This window comes from Sinocyclocheilus rhinocerous, unplaced genomic scaffold, assembly GCF_001515625.1.
Source record: "Sinocyclocheilus rhinocerous isolate Xijiao unplaced genomic scaffold, SAMN03320098_v1.1 scaffold352, whole genome shotgun sequence".
In the NCBI taxonomy this organism is placed as follows: domain Eukaryota; kingdom Metazoa; phylum Chordata; class Actinopteri; order Cypriniformes; family Cyprinidae; genus Sinocyclocheilus; species Sinocyclocheilus rhinocerous.
Window position 1 is genome coordinate 254351 of NW_015642448.1, and position 23621 is coordinate 277971.

General features: G+C 35.5%; 2 protein-coding genes across 5 annotated transcripts in view; one reads left to right on the forward strand and one right to left on the reverse strand.

The window, feature by feature from the left end:
• ksr2 (kinase suppressor of ras 2) overlaps nt 1-23621 on the reverse strand; it is a 105292-nt gene that overhangs the window by 69180 nt on the left and 12491 nt on the right. For all 4 annotated transcript variants that reach the window (XM_016572758.1, XM_016572756.1, XM_016572755.1 and 1 more), the window contains exons 2-3: nt 16944-17084; nt 11987-12137 (exon numbers count right to left, since the gene is read on the reverse strand). In XM_016572758.1, the coding sequence (XP_016428244.1) occupies nt 11987-12137; nt 16944-17084 (292 nt within the window). The remainder of the gene's footprint in view (nt 1-11986; nt 12138-16943; nt 17085-23621) is intronic.
• Nucleotides 14960-23621, forward strand: part of rfc5 (replication factor C (activator 1) 5) — a 29531-nt gene continuing 20869 nt past the window's right edge. Inside the window, exon 1 of the mRNA XM_016572760.1 lies at nt 14960-15174. Within this exon, the coding sequence (XP_016428246.1) occupies nt 15146-15174 (29 nt within the window). The 5' untranslated portion in view covers nt 14960-15145. The remainder of the gene's footprint in view (nt 15175-23621) is intronic.

Sequence of the window (23621 nt, forward strand, 5' to 3'; positions counted from 1 at the left end):
AAAAGCTGTCACTGGGGTAGTGAGAGGGGTTCCCCCTTGGTCTGTTTAGGTCTGGGGAATGGGGATGTACCTTTAAAGTACTAATATGAACCTTTTTTTACCGCCCCAGTGACAGCTTTTGTAACTTTTTTGTATAATCATATGATATAAAAACGTGTTCATATTATGCAAATGGTATACTGATCGATCCCTGTTCATGGAATATTAAAGGGGTCATTTGATGCTTTTTTAAAGATCATTATTTTGTGTATTTGGTGTAACAGAATATGTTGACATGCTTTAATGTTCAAAAAACACATTATTTTTCAAATACTGTACATTATTGTAGGTCCTCTATCCCCCGCCTCTCTCAAACGCTTCGTTTTCTACAAAGTCCCTCCTTCCGACAAGCGCAGTCTGCTCTGATTGGCCAGCTGACCCAGTGCATTGTGATTGACCGACACTTCTCGCAGTCCTCTCATGGCCTGGAAGATGCTCAAATAAGCATTTTTAATTACAGAGGAGAGATGGCAAACAAGCTACTTGAAGTTTCAAAGTTTCAGGCATGGCCTGTGCTTGACCCGCCGGGAGATGTGTGAAGTTTGCAATGTCGAGTTGCTTACACGATTGAGATTAGGGCTGGGTATCGTTCAAAATGTTTCGATATCGATACCGATACCTTGACTTCGATACCGGTTCCTGAACGATACTTTTTTCGATACCAATTTTATGAACAGCGCGGCGCGAACACTTTAATACCGCGCTGTTTCGTCCCACATTTGAGTTGTTTGGCTTCCCATACTGGGTGTATTACAGTACCACGAGAGCTAAAGAGAGCAGACTGCTCCGTGCGCTTTCGAATCGCTCTCGCGGATGATCGATCTGCGCCGCACCTCTAGTCGAACACACCGGCTAGTGCTGCAGGCTTATTGGCTCACTGACGCTGATGAGATTAACCCCTTAGGTATCGAAATTTGGTACCGAACGACAAGACGTTTTTCGATACTCGATGGTATCGAGGCAATTCGGTCGGTGCCTAAAAAGTATCGAACTCGATACCCAGCCCTAATTGAGATATCAATAACAAACTACTTGGCTAGTTGATACGTTTATTAATACTTCGTAGAGCCCCGGAGGAAGTTTCACATTAACTACATCCTTCTCCTTCTTTCAGTGTGATTTTTAGGGCCTGACAAACAAACAACAACCCTGAGCAATTATCCTATATGCATATCACATCTTAACAGTACAACACTAACCAGATTGACAATAACTGGACTTAAAATCAAATGATGTGTCTCTTTTTAATGTTAAAATACTGTATCCTATCATAGTGCCAATGTGCAATGTTGCTGCTTAATGTTTTTGTGGAAATCGTGATGCATTTTTAATTTCAGGATTCTCTGATGAATAGAAATTTTAAAAAAAATACTTATTTATTTGAAAAAGAAGTCCTTTGTAACTTTATAAATGTCTTTACTTTGATCTTATAAATGTCTCTACTTTGATATTTACTTTTGATCAATTTAATGCATCCCTGATGCAGGGGTGTGAAGTAACGAATTACAAATACTCACGTTACAGTAATTAAGTAGTTTTTATCAGTAATTGTACTTTTTTGAGTAGTTTAAAAATTGTGTACTTTTACTTTTACTTGAGTACATTTTAAGTGATGTATCGGTACTTTTACTCCGCTATTTTCCTCCGTTTGTAGTTGTTACATGCTTATTTTAATTTCATTTTTATCCATCAACGTGATTGGAGAGAGAGTAATAGGTCTCGTGACTTTCCTCAAATCAAATTGTGCATAGAAAACTTTAACCGCCAACTGTTTATCATGGCTGCTGGAAGCGCATTCTTCAAGCATCAATTCAGTCGCATCTTCCTCTAACTTAATATGTTAAGGTAAATTTCGGATTTCTGCTTACTAAATGATTTGTATATATGCTTGCCTATCTACACAGCCTGAAATTTGGTGTGAGGTTGCGGGTATTGCATACAGTGTAAACTCCCGCAAGTGCCACATTCGGTAAATTCCCACTCACTTATGAGACGCGCGATCTGCGCTGCCTCGTCTCTCTCTCTCTCGCGTGCGTTCTGCAGCAGTCACTTGGAAAAGTCGTTGTTGCTTAAAATTAAAACTGCTGGATGATAGATACTCTTCATTCTTTATGACAAATAAGATAATGTGAATTACAGAATGTACAACATTTTTATAATGTATCAATTGCGGTGTACAGCGTTTATTATGAGGGGGTAGCATCCACAGCTCAGTACTCACTACTCAATACTCATGAGTACTTTTAAATAGGCTACTCTTTTACTCTTACTCAAGTAGTTTTTTGGAGAAGTATTTTTACTCTACTCGCACTACATTTTTTGGAAGGTAATGGTACTTTTACTTGAGTATATTTTTTCAGTACTCTTTCCACCACTGCCCTGATGAAAAACTATTAATTAGTTTAAAAAAAAATCATACTGACCCCAAACTTTTGGGTGGTAGTGTACATGTATACAAAGTAAAATGTAGAGTAGAAAAGATATCTGGTTAGAAAGTTTGAAACCTGACATAGTATATATAAGAACACATCACAGAATTTAAACTTTAAAAAGTAATAAATATAAAATAAAATAAAACTTTAATTTTGGTGGATACGGATATGCCACTGGTATCTAGTAACACCCTGAAATGAGTGCAAAAGATAAAAAACAGTTTGTTCTCCAAAAAGCTGTTATATTTATTTTTCTAAACATCCTCGTCTCACCACCCCATGGTGGTTTTGTCTATCGTCAATTTTCAACCTCAGGATTTACCTCTGTCTTGCTACAGAAAGGTGTGAATGAATCCGTCTGTTGTGCAGTAGATTGTGGCTACAGCTGTCAATAATTCCTCAGTGTATGTTCTCCTGAAATGATGAATGTATCTTATTAAAGCAAGAAACAAATGCCATTGATTTCATTCCCCATAACTAATCTCAACTGAAGACATTCATAGCCTCCCAGTAAGTGAGACAAACATTCTTCCAAGTTAGTTTCATTGCATTAATGAGTTGCAAATCAATGTCTCTCATGTGCAAAACTTGACGCCACATGCTAGAGCGTTATAGGAGTTGCTATGAGGTTGCTAAGGTGTTTTGACTGATGGTTCACCCAAAAATAAAACATTGCTGAAAATGTACTCACACTCAGGCCATCAATGATGCAGATGAGTTTGTTTAATAACAGATTTAGAGAAACTTTGCCTTACATCAGTTGTTTACCAATGGATCCTCTGCAGTGAATGGGTGCCGTCAGAATGAGAGCAGATGATAAAAACATCACAATAATCCCCAAGTAATCTAAATATACCACAACCTGTGTATTTACAATAAACAAATCCATCAAGTCATTTTTTAACTTCAGACCGTTGCTTCCAGTTAAAAGTCCTCTATTTATAATATTGCTTTCTCCAGTGAAAATATTGTCTTGCCTGTATCAGGAGAGAAATATACACAGATCAAACACCACTTACAAGCAAAACAGTCCAGAATAGTTCTACACAAATATGTTGGTGGATTTTGATGTGAAAGAACAACAGGGGATACTATTTCACTGGAGGAAGCGTTATTATGGAATATGGACAAAGTATGGACATTTATAAAAGTTACAAAGGACTTCTTTTTCAAATAAATAAATTGAAACGATTTAATGGTTAATTTGTTTATTACAAACATGCAGCTTTTTGCTTCACAAGGTGTTAATTGATGGACTGGAGTGGTGTGGATTACTTGTGGATTATTGTGATGTTTTTATCAGCTGTTTGGACTCTCATTCTGACGGCACCCATTCACTTGTAAGGATACATGGTGAGCAAGTGATGTAAAGCAACATTTCTTCAAATCCGTTGTAATGATGAAACAAACTCATCTACATCTCAGATGGCCTGAGGGTGAATACATTTTCAGCTAATTAACATTTTTGAGTTAACTATTCACTTAACATGTTGCTAAGGTATTCTGCATGATGATATGCAAACCTATGGGACTTTTTTTGACTTTTTCATGTCCCACCAGGTCAAAATCTTTGCCTAGAGCGCTAAGAAAATAATCCACCCAAATCCACCAATTCAGGTCTGTAGCACAGTCAGTGTGGGATGAGTTATATGACCAAATTGAATATGTAGGGTCAGAGGTTTGTTCAAATCCCTAATACTAACTATGAGCCTTATAACACCACTAATGACATAATATCCAAACTACAGACCACAAAGAAAGAAGGAGAGTCGACCGATAATGATTTAGCAAATCCTAATGAGAACATGTCAACGTTTCTGAAACAATGCATTTGCAGTCACAACCATTGTACCTTATACAACTGCTACAAAGGGACACATGGATACTTCTATTAGCATCTCGATTAGCAATGGCATTTTCACAAGTCAAAGATACTGCCATTAATATCACAAAACAACTCAAGAAAGGTGTCAAGACGACACGTCACCCACACAGTTTGCCTATAAATCACAGCGCTAATCATTTCCCAATGCCATTAATTAGGTTCTGCTCTAATAATAATGCAATATGACTGACTACATGACACGATGACTACACTCTAAAAAATGCTGGGTTGTTTCAACCCAATTTTGGGTCAAATATGGTCTAACCCACCTGTTGGGTCCCTAATACTAACTATGAGCCTTATAACACCACTAATGACATAATATCCAAACTACAGACCACAAAGAAAGAAGGAGAGTCGACCGATAATGATTTAGCAAATCCTAATGAGAACATGTCAACGTTTCTGAAACAATGCATTTGCAGTCACAACCATTGTACCTTATACAACTGCTACAAAGGGACACATGGATACTTCTATTAGCATCTCGATTAGCAATGGCATTTTCACAAGTCAAAGATACTGCCATTAATATCACAAAACAACTCAAGAAAGGTGTCAAGACGACACGTCACCCACACAGTTTGCCTATAAATCACAGCGCTAATCATTTCCCAATGCCATTAATTAGGTTCTGCTCTAATAATAATGCAATATGACTGACTACATGACACGATGACTACACTCTAAAAAATGCTGGGTTGTTTCAACCCAATTTTGGGTCAAATATGGACTAACCCAACTGTTGGGTTAAATTTTGGTTAAATTTTTAAATTAACTTTTTAACCCAACAGGTGGGTTAGACCATATTTGACCCAAAATTGGGTTGAAACAACCCAGCATTTTTTAGAGTGTATGAATATGACTTAGCAGTGATATTTCTGTCAAGACAGGGCTAATTATAAAGGCTCTCAGCCATCCAGAGTGGACAGAATACTGACAGTAAGGAAATGACACATGCATCAGATCAAAAAGACAAGTTTTGGTCTCTCCAACCAAACATGCCTTCAACCAAGAGGAACTGGACAGGCTTTACTGAGACAATGAACAAACCCTCTGTCAGCCTGCAAATCAAGTATCTGATTCACCTGTTGACCTTTTAACTATGTATGTCTTTGTTTTGCATGCAATTAGGCATGGGCCGATTACCGGTATCAAGGTATACCGCGATTTGAAAATTTCACGGTTTCAAAACCGCTAACATTTTCCGTTATACCGTTCCTGCGGTATGCGCTGTTTTTCATGTCTCCTCAAAGACTGAAAGTGTAGGAATCCCTCAGGTTGAGTGCAGTGTAGAGAGTAACACGACCCTCCTCCTCCTGTTGGTGCGAGCGAGCGGTCAGTCACGTGTGTGTATGACGGCCGAAGGAGCTTCCTCTGGAACTTACCCGGCCGTTTATTGTTTTATTCCAGCCGATCTCTGTTCTGGACTTGCACAATTTGCGTTGCAATGCATATCAATTTCCAAATGTCATTTATGTGAAAATATGAAGTCTGTAAACGCCCGTTAACACAGGCCAGAGACGCTGAAGACGGACGCACAGAGAAAAATACTGTAGCAGGCAGATCACTCACTGTTCATGATGCACGAACTATTGGAAGAAAATCCTAAATATTGATTTGGGGGTTTATATGAATGTGTTTCTGAGGGGAACTGACTGTCTACAGAAAAGTTTACGTGTTTTTTCTTTTAATCTCGTCTCTAGTTCATATTAAAGCAGTGTTTCAGCGCAGTGCTGCTTTTTTATAGCGGTAACCAAGGATACCCAGAAACGTTTAGATGGTATTTTCTTTTCATCTCGTCCCTGTATAATTCACATTAAAGCAGTGTTTTCACTGCAGCTCTGCTTTGTTTACAGCGGTAACCAAGGAAACGCTGTATCAGCGCCTCCTGCTGTCAGAGAGTGAATCTGCGTCTCATTCAGAGCTTCTGCTGTTTGCTTCGTTCAGGCATGTAGTATAATTTCACAAAGCTAGTAAGAACATTCTGTTTTTGCTTCAAATTGGGTTATTATTAAATCAAATTATGTATATGAAATTATATAACTAAATGATATAAATGATATGTATATGAATTATATAACTCAGATTAAATAACTGTAATTACAGATTTAGGTTAAATAAAAATGTCAGTCTTTATTTTTCTTCTTTTTAGGGCAGCAGTAGCTCTAGCAGCAAATCAACCATCCACATCAAAAGCTGCAGGATAGCCCACATTTCAGAAACAAATCAAAGAAAAAATAAACAAATACTACTGTTCCAAATATTCTGTATGTTGCTCAGTTTTTTGTGTTCAGTTTTTTTTTTTACCCGGACATTTCAAATGAACACATTTTAGAGCTGCAACAACAATACCGTGATACCGTAAAACTAATGATATTTTTGCTTAAGGTTATCATACCGTCAAAATCTCATACTGGCCCATGCCTACATGCAATTAAACTATACGCAATCGTTCAAACATTTGGGGTGAGTAAGATTTTTTTAAAGGTTTTAATATAACACATCAAATTGATTAAAGGTGACAGTAAAGACATTATAAATGTTAAAAAAGATTTATATTTCAAATAAATGCTGTTCTATTGAACTTTCAACTCAAAAGAATCTTGATTTAAAAAATTGCATCAAAGTTTTCACAAAAATATTAAGCAACAGAACTATTTTCAACATTGATAATAAGACATGTTTCTTGAGCATCATTCGCATATCAGCATATTAGAATGATTTCTGAAGGATCACGTGACACTGAAGACTGGAGTAATGGCTACCTGAATTTCAGCTTTGCCATCACAAGAATTAATTACATTTTAAAATATATTATAATAATATATACCTTAATTTTAATTTGTAATAATTTTACATTACTTTTTATACTGTATTTGTAATCACATAAATGCAGACTTGCAAGCATAAGAGACTTTTTTCAAGAACATTTAAACATCAAGGCCCATATTTATCAAGCTTCTTAAAGTGCCATTTTAGTCTTAAGTGCTGAGCGTACTATAAGTCTTCTGAATCCTTATATATGGTCTGATCCATACATATAATCGTTATTCACTGAAAATCTTCCTCCACTTCCCAGGTCACCATTCACTTTCATTGGATGGAAAAAGCAGCTTGGATCACAGAAGAAACAATGTCCTTAGTAGGTATGGAATGACATGAGAGTGAGTAAATGATGACAGAATTCAAATTTTTCTGTGAACTATTCATTTAAATTAATCAGAGTCTGAATAAAGACACTGCAGAGATGAGAACAAGGAGGGTAGAGAGAGGGTAGAGAGACAGACGGAGAGCAAAAAAAAAATCAAGATGACGAGAGGTGCCAATTCTAAATTATACACCACGCTCTCGTGATGGCTGGAATCCCCCGTAGTCCTTGTGTGGCACCTCCGCTGGACCCTGAAGGAGCCCATGCTGGATCCTCAACAAGCTATGAGCATCTTAAAAGCCTCTATAAGCCCGTATTTAAACAAAGCAATCCAGCCTGATCACACTTTCGACAGTGCAACCGGCGGTTAGTGCTGTGTCTGAACACTATCACAGCAGGGAATCCACGTTTGCGAAAATTCAAGCACTCCAGGGCAGCCGCACTAACGCTACTCAAAGCAAATACAGAGTCAATGGAGGAAAGAAAGAGCGGATGTGAGGGTACCGTGGATTTGGTAACGAGATTCAATGACAACAAATTGCATTATGTCTTAGCACTTCAAAAATACATGCACAATTTGAACAGATGGAGAAAAGCGTGCAAACAAACACTCAAATAAAAGATCACTTAAAAAAAGCACAAGCAAGGCTTGTGTAAAGTTGTATGCGTGATATAATTTACCTGCTAAAGAACATGCCAGAATAGTTTTCCTTGGTTTTCTCGCAATCTTATTATAACATTTACACAACGTACTACTAGACTGAAAGAGCTTTGCTGCCCTCTGTTGGCCAACACAGGCATTTTTGAGTTCCCCAGAAGGACATTTTTTTGTCTTTGAGAAATATTTCATGATTTAAAAAAAAAAACGCTTTTAATAGAAAATGTAAGACAATTCATTAATAAAAATAATAACTTTAAAACTGCACATTATCATACTTATCATACATTTTCATGGTCAATTATGGGTTGATTATTAATCTGGCTCATAAGTATCAATCAAATCATTAAACATATGCAACATTAAATTTGCAAATCATTCCTTAAAGCTAAGAATCACTCTTACTCTCCCAGTTATTTAAGACAGCTCGAGAGGTCTCTCAAGTGGTTAGGAGTTGCCAGTAGGGGCTCGTGATGGCACTGAGGAGACAGAGACATATATATATATGTGTGTGTGTGTGTGTGTGTGTATTTATTTATTTGTTTATTTATTCCTGTGATGGCGTAGCTGAATTTTCAGCAGCAATTATTATTTTCTATTAAAGGAAACATTTATTATAATAAATTATATATAGATATATAATAAATATACGTTTCAATGTAATTTTATTAGGTTGCAAATCAAGCAAGATAGATTATGCGTGATTCCCTTGCACTGCTTCGTTCTGCCTATAAGAATCCTGTTTAATGTATTACTTTTCTCTGGAGAGCAATGAGGTGTGAGGTCTAAAATCACTAATTCAGTTTAGTATCCTCTCGACGACACCACAACTCCTCTCATTCTCTCTCCCCTCATTCTGAACTGTCCTTATGAGACCTGTACGCTTATCTTCATAGCCTTCAAGAGAGGGACTTGAAAAGATACTGAGATGAAGAAGAAAAGACTGCAGGCTAGTGAGGGGCAGACACTAAGAAAACAGGTATAGTTCACCCAAAATGTTTCCTTCCATGGAACGCAAACGGAGAAGTTTAAACAAATATCTGAGCTGCGTATATCTATACAATGGAAGTGGATGGTGTCCTCAGGCTATCAAGCTCCAAAAGCTCTGTAAAAGCGTCATAACAGTAATCCATATGACTCACGTACTATAAGTCTTCTGAATCCTTATATATGGTCTGATCCATACATATAATCGTTATTCACTGAAAATCTTCCTCCACTTCCCAGGTCACCATTCACTTTCATTGGATGGAAAAAGCAGCTTGGATCACAGAAGAAACAATGTCCTTAGTAGGTATGGAATGACATGAGAGTGAGTAAATGATGACAGAATTCAAATTTTTCTGTGAACTATTCATTTAAATTAATCAGAGTCTGAATAAAGACACTGCAGAGATGAGAACAAGGAGGGTAGAGAGAGGGTAGAGAGACAGACGGAGAGCAAAAAAAAAATCAAGATGACGAGAGGTGCCAATTCTAAATTATACACCACGCTCTCTTGATGGCTGGAATCCCCCGTAGTCCTTGTGTGGCACCTCTGCTGGACCCTGAAGGAGCCCATGCTGGATCCTCAACAAGCTATGAGCATCTTAAAAGCCTCTATAAGCCCGTATTTAAACAAAGCAATCCAGCCTGATCACACTTTCGACAGTGCAACCGGCGGTTAGTGCTGTGTCTGAACACTATCACAGCAGGGAATCCACGTTTGCGAAAATTCAAGCACTCCAGGGCAGCCGCACTAACGCTACTCAAAGCAAATACAGAGTCAATGGAGGAAAGAAAGAGCGGATGTGAGGGTACCGTGGATTTGGTAACGAGATTCAATGACAACAAATTGCATTATGTCTTAGCACTTCAAAAATACATGCACAATTTGAACAGATGGAGAAAAGCGTGCAAACAAACACTCAAATAAAAGATCACTTAAAAAAAGCACAAGCAAGGCTTGTGTAAAGTTGTATGCGTGATATAATTTACCTGCTAAAGAACATGCCAGAATAGTTTTCCTTTGTTTTCTCGCAATCTTATTATAACATTTACACAACGTACTACTAGACTGAAAGAGCTTTGCTGCCCTCTGTTGGCCAACACAGGCATTTTTGAGTTCCCCAGAAGGACATTTTTTTGTCTTTGAGAAATATTTCATGATTTAAAAAAAAAAACGCTTTTAATAGAAAATGTAAGACAATTCATTAATAAAAATAATAACTTTAAAACTGCACATTATCATACTTATCATACATTTTCATGGTCAATTATGGGTTGATTATTAATCTGGCTCATAAGTATCAATCAAATCATTAAACATATGCAACATTAAATTTGCAAATCATTAACTTCCATGGATGCAGAAAGCTGCAAGATGTGCGTACGATGTTCACATCAATTGAGGACAAAATTATTAGCAAAAAAGTCCATAAAGCAGGACGCTCCAGCCCTTTAAGACCATTAATTTAACCCTTTAATTATCAGCTTTCAAGCTCTTAACTTCATGGCACACTGGTGAGGATTTAAATTGGACTGAGATTTGAACATCTGCAGAAACACTTCCTTCAATCAGATCTTTTTCAGGTAAGAGCAGTAACAATCAGCTCCAGCTGTGGAGGTATAGGACAAACACTGCAGGAGGATCTAGTTGATCATTTAAAGTGTGATGCTACCTAACACTTTTATCAAACTGTGCTGTATTGCAGACCGTGATACAATGCTGCCCTCTAGTGGTCGAAACACACTACAAACAAGCTCTGAGGTATCAAACTGTATAAACACAGCCCTGAAGCTCATTGCAATGAAAACATCAGGAGAAAAGCCTTATTTAAATAAAACCCTTTAAGTAAATGAATTTATGAATTCATTCATGTTACAAATACTAATAAATTCCAAAACCCGAGCCTCATGGGGTGACATATGATTCAATTAGTAAAACATTTCTGTGCAATTTACACAATTTTTATTTAGTACGGATTCATTAAACTGATTCATCAAAAGTAACAGTAAAGACATTTATGTTTTTGTTAATAAGCACAGCTACTGAAAATGTAGCTTTGCCATCACAGGAATAAATTATATTTGAAAATATATTAAAACAAAAAAAACTCTTATTTTAAATAGTATTTTTTTTTATCAAATGAATGCATGTTAACAAATCATCATTAATATTGTTAATTAATATGGTTCATATTTTAACTGATCATGTCTCATCCAGTCATAATTAGAGTTGGAACTATCTGTACAACTTATAGTGGGACATACTGTGGAAAACCGGGTTTTGTTTGATTTTTTGACATTAAAGAGTTTAATGTACTATGCAGACATACTCAAGTGCACAAAGCTCCCTCCCCATTCCACGATCTGTGATTAATTAACTAAAATACAAAATAAAGCCTGCACACACACTTCTATATAACTAAATGCATCATATTAAGCAAAATCAGATGCATTATATGACAGTGAGTAACAGTCTCTTTCCATCCCAGTCCACAATAATGAAACTCAGCGCTGTGTTGCCCTCTACTGGACAATCTCTGATAGAGCTTTTCTTTCACACCAGAACAATAACTTGGGACCAAAAATATAGGATACCTCTAATTAACCATTCCAGTAATTTTAGAGAAAAAAAAAACAAATCTACAATAAATGCTACACCATATAATGACCTTTTAGAGAATTCTGTGTTTTCATACTTTTCTGTACTTTTTGCCATAAAGTGTAGACAGACAGACAGACAGATAAATGATAGATAGATAGATAGATAGGTCAGGACTGTATGAAGGCTCAAAGAACAGTCAGGTGATATTTTTAGCTGCATCCTGTGAACTCACCTGATTTGTGGGCTGATCGTAAACATGTGAGCGAGGCATTGAGCCGAGCACATTCTTCATCACTCGCTCCAAACTTCTGCAGAGCCTCACACACCTGCTCATCCGACATCTCCAACAGAGCCTCCAGAGTCAGCTCACCTGGAGAGATCTCCTACAATAAAGAGACAAGTCTGAGATGTGCAAGCTGACCTAGACTGAAAAATCATTTGTATGTCATTCACTTGCGCCCCATGAGATTTTTGAGCCAAGTGGATTTTGAATACAACTTTCAAAAAAGTATGTTAAAATAGTATACTACTGTTCAAAAGTTCAGGGTCAGTGAGAGGTGTTTTTATTTTTTTTTTTTTTACAAATGTAATACTTTTATTCAGCAAGGATGCATTAAGTTGATCACAATTGACAGTAAAGACATAATGTTACAAAGGATTTCAATTTCAACTTTAAATTCATGAAAAAAATAAACTGTCCCTAAACCTTTGAACAGTATTGTTTATTTTAGTCACATATACATCATTTATTCACATACATGTTCCTCAAAACTCATATAAGTTGGTATCAAAATGACAAGCAGTGCAAATACTATATTAGCCCATTTAATTACTATGGGAAATTCAAAGTGAAATTGCATAAAAAAGGGCATTAATAGAATGAAAAACATGTTAAAGTTAAAAATTATCAATAAGTTATTCATTTTATTAAATAATAAATAAATGTATCATGTTAAACAAATGTACCTTTTGATTCAAGTAAAACATTAAACAATACTGTTTTTATATAATTTAAGTATGATTTGATCTGAACAAAGAAATCATTTGAAATAATACCTCCTTTAAAAAAAAGTAACAGGGTTTATAAAACTAACCTACAGAATATTGAAATGAACTGATGACAAAAGACTTGAGACTTAACTTGGACTCATAAACATGTCTGCAACACATAACATTACTGATGCTGTTATCCACAGTAAATTACAATAAATGCTACAGGGACATATTAGACCAATAAACTTATTAAAACAAATGCTTTGCTCAATGGTGACAGATTCAAAACTACAACCTTCAATTACCATGCAAGATGCCTATTACATTCAAATTGAAAATGTAAACACTCAGCTGTCAGCATCTTTAAAATATAACATTATTTTAGCTTTTAATTCTAAAACATACAACTTTATTCTTCGCTTCAGTCTCAATAGTGCACAACAGTCCCTGTCCACTTTTTTCATCGGTCTTCATTCAGGAAGTATTTTTCCCATTCATTCTTTCCAAAGATCATTTTCAAAATGTCTTTATTTAAGAGTTCTAAACCACAAACTAAACCAACAGGCTATGAGGTGAATCACAATATTACAAACTTTGATTTGTAACGAAAATTATTTGAAAATCGGACAAAAAGGCAAAGGTACAAGACTCTGTGCTTAACAGCTCTAAAGAGGGAAGGAACTACAATCCCATGAAGCACTGCAACTGACATATCGAATTCAAAACAAAGGAGAAATATAAAAATATTGATTTAAAGATGTTGGTTATATATAGAGAAACAAACTCGTTGAAATAATGTGAGCTGATGGCTTCAGCAAAAGCATATTCCATTGGTAAATACCCCTGTGGACAAAATTAATAGGATTTTTATTTGAGGAACTGTTGTGTTCTACATAGTTGCAATTCCTTCTCCACATCAGCAGGGGGCTTCAGCACATTGGACAGCGCCAACACTTCAGCACTGAGGACAGCGACACAGGAGGAAAAACCTCAAGGCCTTCAGAGTATCTGCTGTTCTAGATCATATGTTTACAACCTTTTATGCCATCAGAAGGGAAATATTTCGAGATGTACTGCATGGGGAGGCTCAGAAGCAGCTACTTCCCACAAAACATCCTGATCCTACATAAGCATGCTCTCACTAGCCAACCGTAAACCAGTCACACATTTACATATAATTACACATCTCTCCACACACTCACTTAAATCTGGATTACACAGGAGGAAAAACCTAAAGGCCTTCAGAGTATCTGCTGTTCTAGATCATATGTTTACAACCTTTTATGCCATCAGAAGGGAAATATTTCGATGTACTGCATGGGGAGGCTCAGAAGCAGCTACTTCCCACAAAACATCCTGATCCTACATAAGCATGCTCTCACTAGCCAACCGTAAACCAGTCACACATTTACATATAATTACACATCTCTCCACACACTCACTTAAATCTGGATTTCACATCACCATGTTCACTTTAGTATACAATTTCTAGATATTTATATATTGTATTTATATTCTTTCTTCTGTTTTCTGCCTTTATTTTCATTGCATAAACATTGCTTGTAAAACATTTCACTGCCATCCCATTTGAGCATGTAGCAACTAGGACTAAACTCTGAAATGTGTGTAATTTGTCTGCTTTCTTAACATATTGTTCCTGTTTTCTAATCATTTCCTCTTACCAATTTCAACTTGAAATCAAGCACTGACAATGAATCAATATGGTGTAATTAAATCAATACGTAGGGTTAGTAAAAATATCATAAATTTAATATCATAAATAAAAATATCAAACAGGTGTAATTGTTTTTAGTAATAAAGCGGAGTAAAATGTTCAGTATTTAAGACAAGATTTAGTGACATTTTCTTATTCAGTATTTTCACTTGCAGTATCAAAACTTGCTTTTCTTTTCTCTGCTTGTTTTGATCTGATTTGCAAATATTGCTTATGACAGAAATTGCTGTTCTTACAGTATATTAAAATCATCGCTTTAAATCATACATTACTGTGCACTTCCAAAAGTTAGAGACCAACTGGCTTTATTTGCTTGCCAGATTTAGATGCATTTGGTACTTAGTCCTTCTGGACATTGATAATAGATTGTGGCAGTATGAAAAAACGTACAAGGATTTTTAATGTGTTATGGCCGAGCGGAGGAGAGAAATCAATTATCCGGAAGTGAGGAAATGTGTATTTAAGGTGGAGCTGCAGGAGAGCGCAGCAGTAATTAGCAGATAGATGCAGGTCACCTGAATCGAGTCAGACGCTGTCGCCGCATTGTGGAGACCTCGCTGTGTTTGGGCAGGGTGGATCGCTACGAGCGTGAGTTGCCGGGCGATCGTTTGAGTGTGCGTGCTGCACCTCCGGACACCAGCTGCAGAGCGAAGCAAGTCTCTTATGCTGACAAGTGCGAGCGGGATCTCAAGGTGAAATGCTGTTGTTCATCTCTTAAACCTCATGTTAAGAAAACTTCCCCCTGCCATTAGCGGCCAGCAATCCACTCGTATCTCAAAAACACACACACTCTTTTTTGTCACACACAAACATCGCAAACATCCACAAACATTAACGCGCACACTTTCACGAAACACTTACCGTTAGTAAACCTTGCTGTTTGGTATTTGTATTATCTACAAATATAATCAAGTGTTTAATAATGTTTAATGTGATCTAAGAATTCTATATTTAATGTTTTCTTCCGTGTTTCTTTTGTCTCTTGTTACTACCTTCTACACATTGTATCTCAAGGAGTGTTGAATCTGCTGAGGTCAAGGAGTGTTGAATCTGCTGAGGTTTACATGCATCAGTGAAACTGCTACCTCAGAGGCACCTTCTTCCATTTTCTTTCAAGTTTTATTATTTCCTTGTCATTGTTGGACTACAAAATCGGTAGAAAGACTATATTGGAACTTAGCCTTTTGAACTTTGGTGGTGTAACGGGGCTGACGAGACGTGAGACGTGCGGATCCATATGCAAGCTTTATTAAAGCAGAGAGGAGGTCAGAAACACAGGCAGGGTCGAACGGTGGCAAACAGGATTGTTGAAAATATGAGTGTGAACCAAAGTACTACGTTTTCTGTTTGATTCCATATTGATTGTTGAAAATATCTCTGTGAAACTGAGGTTGCATTAGAACTTGAAAAAGAACGCAAAGTTTTTCTGTGTTTGTTTTTTTTTATTAATTGTTAAATACAACTTTGAAACTATGAACCTGAACTTATTTTGTGTGGACATTTCATTCAATTTTTTTTTTATTTCATCGGTGGTTACATCTGATAGAAATTTTCTTAGAGCCCGCCACCGCTACAAGATAATGTAGAAATTAAAGTTGCTAACTGATTGGATGAACTAAAAACTTTCATTTTCCAAAGATATGAGCTGAGACCAGCATTATTTTAGCATCACTGACTGATATACTATTATAGTTTTTGCTAATATTTTCAATTAGACTTTATTTTTATATATTCTGTTTTCATTTTAATTTTGGTTAATGTTTTCATAATTTTGTTATGTTTTTGTTATTTTTGTAATTGGTATTAGTTTTTTTTTTAATATGTCTATACAGTTTTTTATTACGTTTTAGTTTATTTAGTCTAAGCTGAAAATATTTATTTTTTTATATTTTATTTCTGTTAATGTTTATTTTTATTTCAAGTGCTGTGTAGAATTAGATTTTGTTTTTATATTTTCTGTTTTCATAATAATTTTGAAGTTTTTGCAATTTTTGTAGTCTTTAAGTTTTAGTTTTATTTTAGTTATTTTAGTACTTCAATTTTATAAAAAAATTAGAAATGTTGCCAGCTGTTTTTAATATTTTATTTTGGTTAATGTTTATTTCAAGTAATGATTTTGTTAATGGTTTTAGTTTTAGTTAACGATAATAACCCTGTTTGAGACAAAAATTAAAATTCCAAAGATTTTATTAGTAATGTCAATCACAGGGCTGATTACCTAAAGCAAATGAAACAAATACTAACCCCTAAACCCTAACTTTAGTATAGCATTGGTAGCACATCTTAATAGACAGCATTACAGTTTGTCACAATCGAATTCATCCATGATATTTCTAACTGAATCCATGAAGTCTGAACTTTTCTTGACAGATGACTGTGATGGAGTTGGTCAATTAAATCATCTGTGGGGTGGGGTTTGTGCATGACTGGTTTAGAACACAACACACAGGATTGCACATACCTCAATAACCTCCTTCCTCATGTTAACAATGCGGAACCAGTGTCCCAGCTGCGGGAATCCATCCAACTCCACATTCTGCTCCTGTAAGGACACTTTACGCTTGCAAGAGAGCTGCCGACTAAAATACTTCACCAGTTTACCCTGAAAAAAAAAGAAAAAAAGAACTTTATGTAGCACTCATTAACCTACAGGTGCATCTCAATAAATTAGAATGTCGTGGAAAAGTTCATTTATTTCAGTAATTCAACTCAAATTGTGAAACTTGTGTATTAAATAAATTCAATGCACACAGACTGAAGTAGTTTAAGTCTTTGGTTCTTTTAATTGTGATGATTTTGGCTCACATTTAACAAAAACCCACCAACTCACTATCTCAACAAATTAGAATACTCCATAAGACCAATAAAAAAAAACATTTTTAATGAATTGTTGGCCTTCTGGAAAGTATGTTAATTTACTGTACATGTACTCAATACTTGGAGGGGGTTCCTTTTGCTTTAATTACTGCCTCAACTCGGCATGGCATGGAGGTGATCAGTTTGTGGCACTACTGAGGTGGTATGGAAGCCCAGGTTTCTTTGACAGTGGCCTTCAGCTCATCTGCATTTTTTGGTCTCTTGTTCCTCATTTTCCTCTTGACAATACCCCATAGATTCTCTATGGGGTTCAGGTCTGGTGAGTTTGCTGGCCAGTCAAGCACACCAACACCATGGTCATTTAACCAACTTTTGGTGCTTTTGGCAGTGTGAGCAGGTGCCAAATCCTGTTTTCCACGACATTCTAATTTATTGAGATGCACCTGTATATGATTTTTTAAAATTTTTAATATGTAAATATAAGTTGAACAATTTACATCAGTCACATATGCAGGTCTGTAAGCGAACTCTAAATGCAATGCTTGGCATTTTTATCTGTCCTTCATGTCACTCAATATTTTATGATCTCTTTGAACCGATTCACAGCATGTTGGAAAAACATGAATATTCTAAACTGGACAAGTTTCCCAAGAGTGATGCCATTGCAGTGTTTGTGCAGGGAAACGAGGAGGAATACGAAGGCAACATTTTAAGCTTTGTTACTACCTCCATGAATAAACAACACACAAAAAAGCTCACAGGAGACACTAGCTTATTTTCAGCACTGAAAAGAATTTGGTACAGAATTTTTTTTTACTCATAAAATGCTAGTTAATTTCAAAAACAATCACAGAAAAACAGCAAGTAACACACTGAATTAAATTTGAAATTTTAAAGTAGAAAAACCTAAATAGTAGGCCTATTGTTTTTTTGTAAAATAATTTTTGTTTTACTTTTTGTTTTAAAGACTTTAATATTGAACTATTCACAACGATTTGGGAGGCAAAAAGTGTAAACGCACTAACTGATTCTTACATCAAGTAAATATTGCTAAAAATAATACTTTTTAGGTGTTTTCTGTCATGATATATTTATTTTTAAGATGAAGCAAAAATCAGCAGGTGAGTTAGAGTAAGGCATTTTTTAGGGTTATACTGAAAAAATAAAAGGTTTTGTGGTTCAGCTCCATTCCCAGCATGCACCAGGGCATGAATAATTAATATGGCTGCATTGTTAGACCATATACCAGTTTTATTTACACAGTTGTTGGGGGTTTTGTTGTCAAATTTATAAATGTTAGACATTTTAAGGTATTTCACAAATAAATTTATGATGAATATTCATGTAAATATAAAATGTTCATTTCTTATAGGAAAAAATTAGATCAAGCACATCATTTGAACTATTTAAAATAAAAAATAATAACTGTAAAAAAAAAACTTATTCTTAATCATTCTGCATTAACTCAAAACATTTATTTACCGTGTAAATTGATTAATTGAACTTAAAAAGCCATACAAATGGTTTCCCTGAGTTGTATGAACACTTTTTTTTTTTTTTTTTTACATCTGCTCTCTTATGAACAGACTTTTTATTTTACTTTTTTTTTACACCTTCTCTCTTAGCTGTTAACCTTGTCCTAAGCCAATGTTTATTTTTATTTTTTCAAAATGCCGTTTACTGTCTGTCTAAAATCGCATATTTTCCATACCTCTTCTGAATTAGTGTTAATTTTGTCAGACATTTTTAATTTAGTCTTAGTCTTTAAAATTAGTCTTAGTCTTAGTCCTGGTGTCAAATGTACTTTTTAGTTACTATCATATTTAGTCTCATATACTCATACACATGGTTTATTTTACCTCATCTAGTGTACAGATTTATTATAGGCTATTTAATATATAAATGAATATCAAAGACTTAGATATGCACTCACTCTGTTTACATTATGAAAACTGGCAAAAACAAACAAAAAATATTTTAACAGTAAAATTCCTAATAGGAATTCCAATAATTCCAAATTGCAATGTTTCTCTATTTAAACAACAGCGGTTAAGGAAGTGCATTTATTCAGCAGCCACAATCGCAAACAAAATAGTCGAGATCTCATGACAGAACACAGACTGGCTGAATGACACTTTCGTTTGAGCTGAACATCTCACATGGAGATCGTTTTCAGATCATCATCGGCGCTTCCGCAATGAAGAATGAGCTCATGCGTATGGTTGCCAGATTGCAAAAAAATAAGCAAAACACCAGGCAGAAAATGCATCTTTTTAACAGAGAAGCTCTGATTTGTGGATTTGAACTCTTGATATCTGGCAACCGCACACATGAAAGCTTGTTTAGTAGAGGCGTGTACAGCAGTCCGCAATAATATTTTGTCTCTTTTTTTTTGACGAAAATTAAAAGAAAATTTGGTATAGTTTTTTTAAAATACATTTTAGTCTCATCTTTTATCGTCAACGATATTGCATGTTGATGTAGTCACAGTTATCGTTTATTGACCTTATCGTCTCGTCTTAGTCATGGGGGAAAAAACTTGTCAACGAACATTTTTCATCATACTATTCTGAATGAGTAATTACTTTGGGACTGTTAAAAAGTATATACTATAAAGTATGAATCAGGGTTATTATAGTTAAGTGAAACTAAAACCATAAAAGGAACACACTTTTTTTTTAAACTAAAAATTTAATGGACGTTGAAATAAAAAAAAAGTAACTTATTTTATCTCAGCTAGTTGCCAAGGCAACATTTCTTATTTTCATTTAGTTTAACTCGATGTACTAAAATAACTAAAACTGCAATAAAAATTAATAAAAACGATATAGACATGTTAAAACTAATAAAATTAACACAAATTTAATTAAAAATGACAAAAGCACGCAACAAAGTTGCTAAAACTTTAACTAAAATTAAACTGAAAACAGAAAATATCAAAATAAAAACTAGTTCAAAACAGTAAAAACGATAATAGTATCTCAGTCATACGAAAAAAAAAAATACTGGTATGAATGTGTGTAGTAAGAATAAGTCTGGATGTACTACATTTGCAATATTGTCTTGTGTCCTCTTATTCCTATTATATACACTGTAAAAACTGATTTTTCGAAGTTGTACATAAAACAAAGATTATTGGAGTATATAATTTTTTGAGTGAGAATTGTTTCTATACCAAGTTTTTTTCAGTGTAGTAGGGAAGTATGTGATTTTGGACGTAGTCAGTGTCTCAACCAATCATATCAATTTGGGGCGGAGCTATCTATTTGTCTGACCAATGACTGGGTAATGGAAACCTGCTTGAAACAGTCATTTTTGAGTTTTTGTGTTTTGTTAGTGACACAGAAATGCTCACTTCACCTTTAAATTCCTGATCAAACTCCTGTTCCCCCTTCATTTGCGCAACAAACCGTTTCAGCTGATAAAACCAAACACAAGCATGGGAAAACCAAATAAATTGGAAGCCAAGAAGAGAAAAGCTTGGTTTAACGTGCATCTGGCTTGTTCGGATGCCTTTCGGGAACGCACACACACATCCACATGGCCTGTTCAAATACCTTTCTCTGCTTTAGGGTCCAACATTAGGCTGACATAATGAAGCAGACGCTCTGCGAAAGAAACGGCGGGTTTGATTTTTCATTTGCGCTCAATGGATTCCTGCCTTGTCTTTTTAGAGAGCTGCCTTTACCTTCACTCAGGACGACACGCGTGCACGCACATTTTAATGAGCGAAAGGAGTGCTTCCCGCCTCACTATTTACAGATGAGGAACAGGAAGTAAGGCACTTTTTATAGCCAATCATTTATTCTTAATTGGTTGCTCTGGCAAAGGCTTTTAGCATAAGCCGCGCTATATTCATTTACTCCACATTTTCTCTACAATAGAGCCTAATGGACAGATTTAAGACTTTAAATGAGCACTCTCAAAACCTTGCCCCCTAAACGAGAGAGAGCACGTGTGTGTGTGTCTCTGTGTGTGTTTGCACGTATCACTGTGTGCACTCTCACATTCGTGCCGTTTGAAAGCCACGCTGAAGTGGGCCGCAGTTTGTGCCTTTTGGAAAGAAAAGCACCCAGTCTGTCTGTGTTTTTTAAGTGAAACACAACATTTTCATTTAGTCCAGTTTGGACGCATTAAGCCATATTGTCTGCGCGTGTTTCCCTGAAGAAGCTTGTTAAGGAGCAGCGGCGTGCTGCTTTTATGTGCTTGTTACCGTTCGACGAGGCTTATTCACGCCATCTCTGGCTAATGTCCTGCACGGCCTCCGTGTTTCTCCGCTCGTTTTAGTCTTAATCAAGTGTAGTGGTCCAACAAGGCCCACAAATATCACATGCTCTTACCGAAAGCCGAGATTGTTTTGACTCCCAGTACCTTTCTTTGTGCGCTCGTCAAACGTTAAATATGAAAGAAAGCACACGTATACATGCTAGGTTTGTCTTTCCACGAATAAGTGGCACACTTTTCTAAAAGCTGTATGCAGAACCTTTTTTGTCATTATTTTTTAGCATGACAGTCCGTATATACGTATTGTTGTTCAAAAGTTTGTAGTCAGTAGAAATTAATAACTTTATTCAACAAGGATGCACACAGAGTTTTCACAAAAATATTAAGCAGCACAACTTTTTTAAACATTGATAAGAAATGTTTCTAGAGCAGCAAATCAGCATATTAGAATGATCTCTGAAGGATCATAAGACACTAAAAACTGTAATTGACTAAATAATATTTCATAATATTACTGTTTTAACTATTTTTGATTGCTGAGCATAAGACTTTTGAAAACATAAAAAAAAAATCTTACAGACCCCACTCTTTTGAACAATGCGATAATATAAATTAATTTGTGGCTCATGTGGCTCGTCTACGCTTGAATCCAATTTGAGCTCCCAGAACAATTTACATAAAATAATAATAAAAGAAATACAATAAGGTGCTAATTGGTGATTTTTCAACTGTGTATTGAATACCTCTGTAGAGGCTAGATTATCAAAAGTGTAAAACTAATGTTTATTTCTGTGCTCAGGTAAACTGGTGGGCATGAACGAGTCATCGGCAACAATTACCATGACGCCAGAGAACGTATCCAGCCAATCAGTAAACAGAAAGGTGGTGTCTGTCGCCAACCTAGGGGTTATTCCATCCGGTCAGGAGAACATATACAGGTAAAAATAAAGCATATGTCCTGTTTCTTAGAAATAATTAGGTCTTTTACATTTTCAGTTTTACTGTTGTATTTTATCACTTTTTTCCTAGTGCCCTGTAGTTTTATATTTTAATAACTGCTTCTCTTCAGAAACTTAAATTTGTATTTATGTCTTACTTAGTTATACTTTGGGAACAGTTCTGCTGAAAAGAAAAATGCCCCTAAAAGTTGTGTAAAACTGACTAAACATACTTTTGGGAATGTCGTCAAAAGGAAAAGTGGTTCATAAAAGTAAAGTAAACAATGTTTTTATTCCTAAAATGCAGTTTGCAATGTTTTTAAAGGCCCTAATTAGCCATCGGGATTCATGTACTTGTATGTGTCTCCTGAACATTTATAAAGATCTATATTTTGCGGAGTAATTACCATAGGACAAAGCTTTCTGACTTTGTGAAGGACTATAGCGGCCAGAACTTTCATACACACACACACACACACACAGTAGCTGGGCAAAAGCATCTTTACCTTCATAAGTTGGCAGCCAGCATTAGTAAAATATGCAAAATCAGAGCCAAGTAGCAAAACTGTGGCCCAATTTAGTCTCGACATCTTCCAAAAGACTAGAAGGACACATGAATGACTGAGGCAACCACACTAATTTCTACCAACAAGACCATCTAGACCTTGCCCATCAGGCCAGACTCGTTCTTTTGTGGCCTTCAGGTCATATGGTGGCTTCAAATCATGTAAGATCAAATTTAGAAGTTGAATGCAAGTCGTAATTATGAATGGGATTTTCTTTAGTTTCCAAGTTGAGAGCATCACTGAGAAAACACGTAGGATGCAATAAATTATTAAAATTAACGTTTTTTTTTGTTTTTTTTTAATGAAACTAAGTTGCATATACAAAACACCATAGTGTTGTACAACTGTGATAGAATATATGATTAAATTTACAGAACATTTATAAATTGAATAAAAGCATAAAAAAGCAAAAACATACCCTATGCACATTCTTTAGTAATCCTTTTGTAGACGTAGAGTTAAAAAATGAATTTAAAAAATATTTTGATTTAAACTTTAAAAAATTAATTTTATGTAGAAAAGGTACATCATCATCTTGATCCAACCAAAGTTATTCGAACACAACTGATGACGTAATTGCTCAATATTTTTATG